This window comes from Balaenoptera physalus (assembly GCF_965194825.1).
Source record: "Balaenoptera physalus genome assembly, contig: HAP1_SCAFFOLD_2124, whole genome shotgun sequence".
Classification (NCBI taxonomy): Eukaryota; Metazoa; Chordata; class Mammalia; order Artiodactyla; family Balaenopteridae; genus Balaenoptera; species Balaenoptera physalus.
Genome location: NW_028124681.1, coordinates 67,825 through 81,241, shown reverse-complemented (window position 1 = coordinate 81,241; position 13,417 = coordinate 67,825). Strand labels below are relative to the sequence as shown.

General features: G+C 41.4%; 1 protein-coding gene and 3 pseudogenes across 4 annotated transcripts; all 4 read right to left on the bottom strand.

Moving 5' to 3' along the window:
• Positions 1 to 7: 7 nt before the first annotated feature.
• LOC309654156 (keratin, high-sulfur matrix protein, B2C-like) lies at positions 8 to 2,662 on the bottom strand (the record flags this gene model as incomplete). Its single annotated transcript, XM_082478797.1, is given in 2 exon segments — positions 8 to 248; positions 250 to 2,662. Coding segments are annotated over 2 exon segments (400 nt in total), but the record flags the coding sequence as incomplete, so codon positions are not given.
• An 8-nt stretch (positions 2,663 to 2,670) lies between these two features.
• LOC309654155 (keratin, high-sulfur matrix protein, B2A pseudogene) lies at positions 2,671 to 6,247 on the bottom strand (annotated as a pseudogene). The gene has a single exon. The product of its transcript is annotated as a keratin, high-sulfur matrix protein, B2A pseudogene (transcript).
• A 578-nt stretch (positions 6,248 to 6,825) lies between these two features.
• LOC309654154 (keratin, high-sulfur matrix protein, B2A pseudogene) lies at positions 6,826 to 9,832 on the bottom strand (annotated as a pseudogene). The gene has a single exon. The product of its transcript is annotated as a keratin, high-sulfur matrix protein, B2A pseudogene (transcript).
• Positions 9,833 to 9,849: 17 nt separating this feature from the next.
• Positions 9,850 to 13,417, bottom strand: LOC309654151 (keratin, high-sulfur matrix protein, B2A pseudogene; annotated as a pseudogene). The gene has a single exon. The product of its transcript is annotated as a keratin, high-sulfur matrix protein, B2A pseudogene (transcript).

Below are 13,417 nucleotides of genomic sequence, written 5' to 3'. Positions count from 1 at the left end.
GGCTCACAGCAGGTGGGCTGGCAGCAGCAGGCTAGGCGGCAGCAGGACTGTCCACAGTAGGATGGGCGGCAGCAGGAGGCCTGGGCATGGTGCAGCTGGCAGCAGCACGGGGGGGTGCAGCTCACCACACAGCAGGGAGGCAGGCAGGTGCCCTCCACGCGGCAGTCAGGTCGGCACCACCTGGTGCGGCAGCTCACAGCTCCACTGCCTCCCACCTGGCCAGAGCCAATGCTACCAGCAATGCCCACAGCCAGTCTCACAGCCACTGGTCTGGCAGCAGTTGGTCTGGCAGAAGGTTGGCTGGCAACACCCGGTCTGGCAGCAGGTTGGCTGACAGCAGCTGGAGCCACAGGTCCCACCAGTGGAACAGATGGGAAATCCACAGAAGCTAGTGGAACAGCAGGCCATGGTGTCAGGAGTTAGGTTGAGAGTTGACTTGTTAAGAGAAGTTTCTGAGTCTTGGCTGCACTTCCTACGTCTGGCCTTTTATATATCCTGCAGAGCCGTGTATTTCCCTAACATTTAGCATTTTTCCTTGATACCATTGCGAAGTCAGTCTCTGACTGGCTAATACCTGAGTTGTTAAGGTTATAAATAGCATTTTCAATGGACTGCTTGGGTCATTGTTCAATTAAATCTCATTATGTTTCTTCTTTGCCCTTTGGATCAAGCCAAGGCTCATTATGGAAGTCACATGATAGTCTAGACTTGGGCCAACCATTGCCCTGGCTTGCTTTGTCATAAACGTCCTTTGACAACCTTGAGGCAGAGTTTATCTAAACTGAACATTCTCTTCCTAACTGGTCATTCAATTAAGGATCATGATTTCGTAAACAATTTGTCTTGACTTGGAATGGCTACCATTAGTGTCATCAAAACGTGAGCTATCACCTGATTCATCAACATCAGAAGAAGGATGCTTTTCTGTGTTCCGTTTGTGCAAGTTACAGGATCCTCAGAACTCGAACAAGTATTTTTGTTATCAATGTACATATTCCCAACTGAAACCCTTAATGACTTTTCTTGTGGATTGTTTCCTGACTCTACTAAATTAAACATAATATGCTAGTAATAAATACACATTTTAATAAGTCAAACAGTAGGCAGGCATATAAAGAAAAGTTAATGTTCTTCCTCCTTTCCCCAAAACATACACATCCCTTCCAAGACTAGTACTTCAGAGATAATCAATATTAATACTTTTGGTGCACGTACTTTGACACATTTCTCCCTGCTTGTGCAAACATAAACCAGTGTATGTACACATATATTGTCTTGCTTAGTAAAGTTGGGGTCTCCTATACCTATTTATTTAAAAACATTTTAATTGTAATAAAATACACATAACATAAAATTTACCATCTTAACCATTTTTACGTGTACAGTTCCCTAGTGTTAAGCATATTCACATCGTTGTGCAATCAATCTCCAGAACTCTTTTTGTCTTACACGACTGAAACTCTATATCCATTAAACAACCACTCCCCCATTCTCCCCTCCCCAAGCTCTTGGCAGTCATCATTCTAATGTGTGTTTTGATGAATTTGACTGCTCTTTGTACCTCATGTAAGTTGAATCATACAGTATTTATCTTTTTGTGACTGGCTTATTTCACTTAGCGTAATGTCCTCGAGATTCATCCACATTGTAGAATATGACAGAATTTCCTTCCTTTTTAAGGCTGAATAAGATTCCATGGTACGCTTGTTCCACGATTTGTTTATCCATTCATCCCTCGATGACACTTGGGTTGCTTGCCCCTTTTAGCTATTTGCAATTAGTGCTGCCAGGAACATGAGTGTACAAATATCTCTTCCAGACCACGCTGTCAATTCTTTGGGGTATATACCTAGGAGTAGAACTGCTGGATCATATGGTAATTCTATTTTTGATTTTTTGAGTAACTGCCATACGGTTTCCCATAGTGGGTGTATCATTTTACATTCACGCCAGCAGTGCACAGGGGTTCCAATTTTTCCATGTCCTTGCCAACACTTTGAGTTACTTGAGAGTAGCCATTCAAATGGATGTGAGGTGGTATGTCACTGTGGTTTTGGTCTGCATTTTCCTAATGATGAGTGGTACTGAGCATCTTTTCATGGGTTTTTTGGCCATTTGTATATCTTCCTTGGAGATACGTCCATTCATGTCCTTTGCCCAGTTTCTTGTGGTTGTCGTTCTTGTTTTGTTGTTGAGTTGCAGGAGTTCTTTATATATTGTGGACTACTAACCCCTCATCAGATATATGATTTGCAAATACCTTCTCCCATACAGTAGATTGCCTTTTCATTTTGTTGTGTCCTTTGATGCAGAGAAGTTTTTAATTTTGATGTAGTTCAGTTTGCCTCTTTTTTAACTTTCATTGTCTATTCTTTTGGTGTCATAGCCAAGAAATCATTACCAAATCCAATATCACGAAGATTTTCCTCTGTGTTTTCTTTTACGAGTTTTATAGTTTTAGCTTTTATATGTAAGTCTTTGATCTATTTTGAGTTAACTTTTGTAGATGTTTTGAGATAAGGGTCCAACTTCATTTTTTTGCATGTGGACATCTGGTTTTCCCCACACCATTTGTTGAAAAGATTGCCCTTTCCTATTGAATGGTCTTGGCACCTCCGTTGAAGATCTTTTGACCACATATGTGAGGGTTAATTCTGGGCTCTCTATTCTGTTCCATATTTGTGCATATGTCTGCTTTTATGTCAGTACCATGCTGTTTTGATTACTGTAGCTTTGTAGTGTAGTTTGAAATCAGAGCATGAGATGCCTCCAGCTTTGTTCTTCTTTCTCAAGATTGCTCTGGCTATTCAGGGCCTTTTGTGGTTCCATACACATTTTGGGATTGTTTGTTATATCCTGGAAAACGCCATTGGAATTTTGATAAGGATTGCATTGAATCTGTAGATTACTTTAGGTAGTATGGACATTTTAACAATAGTAATTCTTCCAGCCGTGAGCATGGAATACCTTTCCCTCAATAAACCCTCAGATATTTTTAGTTTGTGCGCTTTATGGGGATTAACCGCCCCTGGATTTGATCATATATCCTAACATGGTGTAAGAAGAGTACCACGGGATATCAAAGTCAGATTAGAATCTTTTTGGCGACACTCAATGAAGGAAAAGAGATACGTTTGCCGTACCAAATATGTATAATTTATTAGACCTTGGTATATTATTCCCCTTTCATAGGAAGTGAAAGTTGCAAGACGGTGGAGTTTCGGAGGTGAATGTGTCTGAGAAGGACAGACGGTTCTTCCTCAGCTTTGGCAGCATTGGGCTGTGGAGAGGAGGCTTGCTGAAGGTCAATCCCAAGGCAAACTTGTTTTCCCATTTCTTGGGTCAAATTTGTATTTTGGTGGCCTTAGTGGAGAGATCAAGATCTTTCTAGTATTGAATGGAATCAGATAAGTCTGTGAAGTCCAAATATTTGGTAACCCCTCAGAAAATGTCAGTTAAAGTTCAAGAACTTGTTAGTGTCCAGGGGTGGTTGAAGAGATAGTTACTTCATGGATTGAGTTGGAAGTTGAACTTTCAAGTTGAAAATCAGCAACCTGGCTTTTAGCAGGTGGGCTGCCAGCAAGTGGGCTCACAGCAGGTGGGCTGGCAGCAGCAGGCTAGGCGGCAGCAGGACTGTCCACAGTAGGATGGGCGGCAGCAGGAGGCCTGGGCATGGTGCAGCTGGCAGCAGCACGGGGGGGTGCAGCTCACCACACAGCAGGGAGGCAGGCAGGTGCCCTCCACGCGGCAGTCAGGTCGGCACCACCTGGTGCGGCAGCTCACAGCTCCACTGCCTCCCACCTGGCCAGAGCCAATGCTACCAGCAATGCCACAGCCAGTCTCACAGCCACTGGTCTGGCAGCAGTTGGTCTGGCAGAAGGTTGGCTGGCAACACCCGGTCTGGCAGCAGGTTGGCTGACAGCAGCTGGAGCCACAGGTCCCACCAGTGGAACAGATGGGAAATCCACAGAAGCTAGTGGAACAGCAGGCCATGGTGTCAGGAGTTAGGTTGAGAGTTGACTTGTTAAGAGAAGTTTCTGAGTCTTGGCTGCACTTCCTACGTCTGGCCTTTTATATATCCTGCAGAGCCGTGTATTTCCCTAACATTTAGCATTTTTCCTTGATACCATTGCGAAGTCAGTCTCTGACTGGCTAATACCTGAGTTGTTAAGGTTATAAATAGCATTTTCAATGGACTGCTTGGGTCATTGTTCAATTAAATCTCATTATGTTTCTTCTTTGCCCTTTGGATCAAGCCAAGGCTCATTATGGAAGTCACATGATAGTCTAGACTTGGGCCAACCATTGCCCTGGCTTGCTTTGTCATAAACGTCCTTTGACAACCTTGAGGCAGAGTTTATCTAAACTGAACATTCTCTTCCTAACTGGTCATTCAATTAAGGATCATGATTTCGTAAACAATTTGTCTTGACTTGGAATGGCTACCATTAGTGTCATCAAAACGTGAGCTATCACCTGATTCATCAACATCAGAAGAAGGATGCTTTTCTGTGTTCCGTTTGTGCAAGTTACAGGATCCTCAGAACTCGAACAAGTATTTTTGTTATCAATGTACATATTCCCAACTGAAACCCTTAATGACTTTTCTTGTGGATTGTTTCCTGACTCTACTAAATTAAACATAATATGCTAGTAATAAATACACATTTTAATAAGTCAAACAGTAGGCAGGCATATAAAGAAAAGTTAATGTTCTTCCTCCTTTCCCCAAAACATACACATCCCTTCCAAGACTAGTACTTCAGAGATAATCAATATTAATACTTTTGGTGCACGTACTTTGACACATTTCTCCCTGCTTGTGCAAACATAAACCAGTGTATGTACACATATATTGTCTTGCTTAGTAAAGTTGGGGTCTCCTATACCTATTTATTTAAAAACATTTTAATTGTAATAAAATACACATAACATAAAATTTACCATCTTAACCATTTTTACGTGTACAGTTCCCTAGTGTTAAGCATATTCACATCGTTGTGCAATCAATCTCCAGAACTCTTTTTGTCTTACACGACTGAAACTCTATATCCATTAAACAACCACTCCCCCATTCTCCCCTCCCCAAGCTCTTGGCAGTCATCATTCTAATGTGTGTTTTGATGAATTTGACTGCTCTTTGTACCTCATGTAAGTTGAATCATACAGTATTTATCTTTTTGTGACTGGCTTATTTCACTTAGCGTAATGTCCTCGAGATTCATCCACATTGTAGAATATGACAGAATTTCCTTCCTTTTTAAGGCTGAATAAGATTCCATGGTACGCTTGTTCCACGATTTGTTTATCCATTCATCCCTCGATGACACTTGGGTTGCTTGCCCCTTTTAGCTATTTGCAATTAGTGCTGCCAGGAACATGAGTGTACAAATATCTCTTCCAGACCACGCTGTCAATTCTTTGGGGTATATACCTAGGAGTAGAACTGCTGGATCATATGGTAATTCTATTTTTGATTTTTTGAGTAACTGCCATACGGTTTCCCATAGTGGGTGTATCATTTTACATTCACGCCAGCAGTGCACAGGGGTTCCAATTTTTCCATGTCCTTGCCAACACTTTGAGTTACTTGAGAGTAGCCATTCAAATGGATGTGAGGTGGTATGTCACTGTGGTTTTGGTCTGCATTTTCCTAATGATGAGTGGTACTGAGCATCTTTTCATGGGTTTTTTGGCCATTTGTATATCTTCCTTGGAGATACGTCCATTCATGTCCTTTGCCCAGTTTCTTGTGGTTGTCGTTCTTGTTTTGTTGTTGAGTTGCAGGAGTTCTTTATATATTGTGGACTACTAACCCCTCATCAGATATATGATTTGCAAATACCTTCTCCCATACAGTAGATTGCCTTTTCATTTTGTTGTGTCCTTTGATGCAGAGAAGTTTTTAATTTTGATGTAGTTCAGTTTGCCTCTTTTTTAACTTTCATTGTCTATTCTTTTGGTGTCATAGCCAAGAAATCATTACCAAATCCAATATCACGAAGATTTTCCTCTGTGTTTTCTTTTACGAGTTTTATAGTTTTAGCTTTTATATGTAAGTCTTTGATCTATTTTGAGTTAACTTTTGTAGATGTTTTGAGATAAGGGTCCAACTTCATTTTTTTGCATGTGGACATCTGGTTTTCCCCACACCATTTGTTGAAAAGATTGCCCTTTCCTATTGAATGGTCTTGGCACCTCCGTTGAAGATCTTTTGACCACATATGTGAGGGTTAATTCTGGGCTCTCTATTCTGTTCCATATTTGTGCATATGTCTGCTTTTATGTCAGTACCATGCTGTTTTGATTACTGTAGCTTTGTAGTGTAGTTTGAAATCAGAGCATGAGATGCCTCCAGCTTTGTTCTTCTTTCTCAAGATTGCTCTGGCTATTCAGGGCCTTTTGTGGTTCCATACACATTTTGGGATTGTTTGTTATATCCTGGAAAACGCCATTGGAATTTTGATAAGGATTGCATTGAATCTGTAGATTACTTTAGGTAGTATGGACATTTTAACAATAGTAATTCTTCCAGCCGTGAGCATGGAATACCTTTCCCTCAATAAACCCTCAGATATTTTTAGTTTGTGCTCTTTATGGGGATTAACCGCCCCTGGATTTGATCACATATCCTAACATGGTGTAAGAAGAGTACCACGGGACATCAAAGTCAGATTAGAATCTTTTTGGCGACACTCAATGAAGGAAAAGAGATACGTTTGCCGTACCAAATATGTATAATTTATTAGACCTTGGTATATTATTCCCCTTTCATAGGAAGTGAAAGTTGCAAGACGGTGGAGTTTCGGAGGTGAATGTGTCTGAGAAGGACAGACGGTTCTTCCTCAGCTTTGGCAGCATTGGGCTGTGGAGAGGAGGCTTGCTGAAGGTCAATCCCAAGGCAAACTTGTTTTCCCATTTCTTGGGTCAAATTTGTATTTTGGTGGCCTTAGTGGAGAGATCAAGATCTTTCTAGTATTGAATGGAATCAGATAAGTCTGTGAAGTCCAAATATTTGGTAACCCCTCAGAAAATGTCAGTTAAAGTTCAAGAACTTGTTAGTGTCCAGGGGTGGTTGAAGAGATAGTTACTTCATGGATTGAGTTGGAAGTTGAACTTTCAAGTTGAAAATCAGCAACCTGGCTTTTAGCAGGTGGGCTGCCAGCAAGTGGGCTCACAGCAGGTGGGCTGGCAGCAGCAGGCTAGGCGGCAGCAGGACTGTCCACAGTAGGATGGGCGGCAGCAGGAGGCCTGGGCATGGTGCAGCTGGCAGCAGCACGGGGGGGTGCAGCTCACCACACAGCAGGGAGGCAGGCAGGTGCCCTCCACGCGGCAGTCAGGTCGGCACCACCTGGTGCGGCAGCTCACAGCTCCACTGCCTCCCACCTGGCCAGAGCCAATGCTACCAGCAATGCCACAGCCAGTCTCACAGCCACTGGTCTGGCAGCAGTTGGTCTGGCAGAAGGTTGGCTGGCAACACCCGGTCTGGCAGCAGGTTGGCTGACAGCAGCTGGAGCCACAGGTCCCACCAGTGGAACAGATGGGAAATCCACAGAAGCTAGTGGAACAGCAGGCCATGGTGTCAGGAGTTAGGTTGAGAGTTGACTTGTTAAGAGAAGTTTCTGAGTCTTGGCTGCACTTCCTACGTCTGGCCTTTTATATATCCTGCAGAGCCGTGTATTTCCCTAACATTTAGCATTTTTCCTTGATACCATTGCGAAGTCAGTCTCTGACTGGCTAATACCTGAGTTGTTAAGGTTATAAATAGCATTTTCAATGGACTGCTTGGGTCATTGTTCAATTAAATCTCATTATGTTTCTTCTTTGCCCTTTGGATCAAGCCAAGGCTCATTATGGAAGTCACATGATAGTCTAGACTTGGGCCAACCATTGCCCTGGCTTGCTTTGTCATAAACGTCCTTTGACAACCTTGAGGCAGAGTTTATCTAAACTGAACATTCTCTTCCTAACTGGTCATTCAATTAAGGATCATGATTTCGTAAACAATTTGTCTTGACTTGGAATGGCTACCATTAGTGTCATCAAAACGTGAGCTATCACCTGATTCATCAACATCAGAAGAAGGATGCTTTTCTGTGTTCCGTTTGTGCAAGTTACAGGATCCTCAGAACTCGAACAAGTATTTTTGTTATCAATGTACATATTCCCAACTGAAACCCTTAATGACTTTTCTTGTGGATTGTTTCCTGACTCTACTAAATTAAACATAATATGCTAGTAATAAATACACATTTTAATAAGTCAAACAGTAGGCAGGCATATAAAGAAAAGTTAATGTTCTTCCTCCTTTCCCCAAAACATACACATCCCTTCCAAGACTAGTACTTCAGAGATAATCAATATTAATACTTTTGGTGCACGTACTTTGACACATTTCTCCCTGCTTGTGCAAACATAAACCAGTGTATGTACACATATATTGTCTTGCTTAGTAAAGTTGGGGTCTCCTATACCTATTTATTTAAAAACATTTTAATTGTAATAAAATACACATAACATAAAATTTACCATCTTAACCATTTTTACGTGTACAGTTCCCTAGTGTTAAGCATATTCACATCGTTGTGCAATCAATCTCCAGAACTCTTTTTGTCTTACACGACTGAAACTCTATATCCATTAAACAACCACTCCCCCATTCTCCCCTCCCCAAGCTCTTGGCAGTCATCATTCTAATGTGTGTTTTGATGAATTTGACTGCTCTTTGTACCTCATGTAAGTTGAATCATACAGTATTTATCTTTTTGTGACTGGCTTATTTCACTTAGCGTAATGTCCTCGAGATTCATCCACATTGTAGAATATGACAGAATTTCCTTCCTTTTTAAGGCTGAATAAGATTCCATGGTACGCTTGTTCCACGATTTGTTTATCCATTCATCCCTCGATGACACTTGGGTTGCTTGCCCCTTTTAGCTATTTGCAATTAGTGCTGCCAGGAACATGAGTGTACAAATATCTCTTCCAGACCACGCTGTCAATTCTTTGGGGTATATACCTAGGAGTAGAACTGCTGGATCATATGGTAATTCTATTTTTGATTTTTTGAGTAACTGCCATACGGTTTCCCATAGTGGGTGTATCATTTTACATTCACGCCAGCAGTGCACAGGGGTTCCAATTTTTCCATGTCCTTGCCAACACTTTGAGTTACTTGAGAGTAGCCATTCAAATGGATGTGAGGTGGTATGTCACTGTGGTTTTGGTCTGCATTTTCCTAATGATGAGTGGTACTGAGCATCTTTTCATGGGTTTTTTGGCCATTTGTATATCTTCCTTGGAGATACGTCCATTCATGTCCTTTGCCCAGTTTCTTGTGGTTGTCGTTCTTGTTTTGTTGTTGAGTTGCAGGAGTTCTTTATATATTGTGGACTACTAACCCCTCATCAGATATATGATTTGCAAATACCTTCTCCCATACAGTAGATTGCCTTTTCATTTTGTTGTGTCCTTTGATGCAGAGAAGTTTTTAATTTTGATGTAGTTCAGTTTGCCTCTTTTTTAACTTTCATTGTCTATTCTTTTGGTGTCATAGCCAAGAAATCATTACCAAATCCAATATCACGAAGATTTTCCTCTGTGTTTTCTTTTACGAGTTTTATAGTTTTAGCTTTTATATGTAAGTCTTTGATCTATTTTGAGTTAACTTTTGTAGATGTTTTGAGATAAGGGTCCAACTTCATTTTTTTGCATGTGGACATCTGGTTTTCCCCACACCATTTGTTGAAAAGATTGCCCTTTCCTATTGAATGGTCTTGGCACCTCCGTTGAAGATCTTTTGACCACATATGTGAGGGTTAATTCTGGGCTCTCTATTCTGTTCCATATTTGTGCATATGTCTGCTTTTATGTCAGTACCATGCTGTTTTGATTACTGTAGCTTTGTAGTGTAGTTTGAAATCAGAGCATGAGATGCCTCCAGCTTTGTTCTTCTTTCTCAAGATTGCTCTGGCTATTCAGGGCCTTTTGTGGTTCCATACACATTTTGGGATTGTTTGTTATATCCTGGAAAACGCCATTGGAATTTTGATAAGGATTGCATTGAATCTGTAGATTACTTTAGGTAGTATGGACATTTTAACAATAGTAATTCTTCCAGCCGTGAGCATGGAATACCTTTCCCTCAATAAACCCTCAGATATTTTTAGTTTGTGCTCTTTATGGGGATTAACCGCCCCTGGATTTGATCACATATCCTAACATGGTGTAAGAAGAGTACCACGGGACATCAAAGTCAGATTAGAATCTTTTTGGCGACACTCAATGAAGGAAAAGAGATACGTTTGCCGTACCAAATATGTATAATTTATTAGACCTTGGTATATTATTCCCCTTTCATAGGAAGTGAAAGTTGCAAGACGGTGGAGTTTCGGAGGTGAATGTGTCTGAGAAGGACAGATGGTTCTTCCTCAGCTTTGGCAGCATTGGGCTGTGGAGAGGAGGCTTGCTGAAGGTCAATCCCAAGGCAAACTTGTTTTCCCATTTCTTGGGTCAAATTTGTATTTTGGTGGCCTTAGTGGAGAGATCAAGATCTTTCTAGTATTGAATGGAATCAGATAAGTCTGTGAAGTCCAAATATTTGGTAACCCCTCAGAAAATGTCAGTTAAAGTTCAAGAACTTGTTAGTGTCCAGGGGTGGTTGAAGAGATAGTTACTTCATGGATTGAGTTGGAAGTTGAACTTTCAAGTTGAAAATCAGCAACCTGGCTTTTAGCAGGTGGGCTGCCAGCAAGTGGGCTCACAGCAGGTGGGCTGGCAGCAGCAGGCTAGGCGGCAGCAGGACTGTCCACAGTAGGATGGGCGGCAGCAGGAGGCCTGGGCATGGTGCAGCTGGCAGCAGCACGGGGGGGTGCAGCTCACCACACAGCAGGGAGGCAGGCAGGTGCCCTCCACGCGGCAGTCAGGTCGGCACCACCTGGTGCGGCAGCTCACAGCTCCACTGCCTCCCACCTGGCCAGAGCCAATGCTACCAGCAATGCCACAGCCAGTCTCACAGCCACTGGTCTGGCAGCAGTTGGTCTGGCAGAAGGTTGGCTGGCAACACCCGGTCTGGCAGCAGGTTGGCTGACAGCAGCTGGAGCCACAGGTCCCACCAGTGGAACAGATGGGAAATCCACAGAAGCTAGTGGAACAGCAGGCCATGGTGTCAGGAGTTAGGTTGAGAGTTGACTTGTTAAGAGAAGTTTCTGAGTCTTGGCTGCACTTCCTACGTCTGGCCTTTTATATATCCTGCAGAGCCGTGTATTTCCCTAACATTTAGCATTTTTCCTTGATACCATTGCGAAGTCAGTCTCTGACTGGCTAATACCTGAGTTGTTAAGGTTATAAATAGCATTTTCAATGGACTGCTTGGGTCATTGTTCAATTAAATCTCATTATGTTTCTTCTTTGCCCTTTGGATCAAGCCAAGGCTCATTATGGAAGTCACATGATAGTCTAGACTTGGGCCAACCATTGCCCTGGCTTGCTTTGTCATAAACGTCCTTTGACAACCTTGAGGCAGAGTTTATCTAAACTGAACATTCTCTTCCTAACTGGTCATTCAATTAAGGATCATGATTTCGTAAACAATTTGTCTTGACTTGGAATGGCTACCATTAGTGTCATCAAAACGTGAGCTATCACCTGATTCATCAACATCAGAAGAAGGATGCTTTTCTGTGTTCCGTTTGTGCAAGTTACAGGATCCTCAGAACTCGAACAAGTATTTTTGTTATCAATGTACATATTCCCAACTGAAACCCTTAATGACTTTTCTTGTGGATTGTTTCCTGACTCTACTAAATTAAACATAATATGCTAGTAATAAATACACATTTTAATAAGTCAAACAGTAGGCAGGCATATAAAGAAAAGTTAATGTTCTTCCTCCTTTCCCCAAAACATACACATCCCTTCCAAGACTAGTACTTCAGAGATAATCAATATTAATACTTTTGGTGCACGTACTTTGACACATTTCTCCCTGCTTGTGCAAACATAAACCAGTGTATGTACACATATATTGTCTTGCTTAGTAAAGTTGGGGTCTCCTATACCTATTTATTTAAAAACATTTTAATTGTAATAAAATACACATAACATAAAATTTACCATCTTAACCATTTTTACGTGTACAGTTCCCTAGTGTTAAGCATATTCACATCGTTGTGCAATCAATCTCCAGAACTCTTTTTGTCTTACACGACTGAAACTCTATATCCATTAAACAACCACTCCCCCATTCTCCCCTCCCCAAGCTCTTGGCAGTCATCATTCTAATGTGTGTTTTGATGAATTTGACTGCTCTTTGTACCTCATGTAAGTTGAATCATACAGTATTTATCTTTTTGTGACTGGCTTATTTCACTTAGCGTAATGTCCTCGAGATTCATCCACATTGTAGAATATGACAGAATTTCCTTCCTTTTTAAGGCTGAATAAGATTCCATGGTACGCTTGTTCCACGATTTGTTTATCCATTCATCCCTCGATGACACTTGGGTTGCTTGCCCCTTTTAGCTATTTGCAATTAGTGCTGCCAGGAACATGAGTGTACAAATATCTCTTCCAGACCACGCTGTCAATTCTTTGGGGTATATACCTAGGAGTAGAACTGCTGGATCATATGGTAATTCTATTTTTGATTTTTTGAGTAACTGCCATACGGTTTCCCATAGTGGGTGTATCATTTTACATTCACGCCAGCAGTGCACAGGGGTTCCAATTTTTCCATGTCCTTGCCAACACTTTGAGTTACTTGAGAGTAGCCATTCAAATGGATGTGAGGTGGTATGTCACTGTGGTTTTGGTCTGCATTTTCCTAATGATGAGTGGTACTGAGCATCTTTTCATGGGTTTTTTGGCCATTTGTATATCTTCCTTGGAGATACGTCCATTCATGTCCTTTGCCCAGTTTCTTGTGGTTGTCGTTCTTGTTTTGTTGTTGAGTTGCAGGAGTTCTTTATATATTGTGGACTACTAACCCCTCATCAGATATATGATTTGCAAATACCTTCTCCCATACAGTAGATTGCCTTTTCATTTTGTTGTGTCCTTTGATGCAGAGAAGTTTTTAATTTTGATGTAGTTCAGTTTGCCTCTTTTTTAACTTTCATTGTCTATTCTTTTGGTGTCATAGCCAAGAAATCATTACCAAATCCAATATCACGAAGATTTTCCTCTGTGTTTTCTTTTACGAGTTTTATAGTTTTAGCTTTTATATGTAAGTCTTTGATCTATTTTGAGTTAACTTTTGTAGATGTTTTGAGATAAGGGTCCAACTTCATTTTTTTGCATGTGGACATCTGGTTTTCCCCACACCATTTGTTGAAAAGATTGCCCTTTCCTATTGAATGGTCTTGGCACCTCCGTTGAAGATCTTTTGACCACATATGTGAGGGTTAATTCTGGGCTC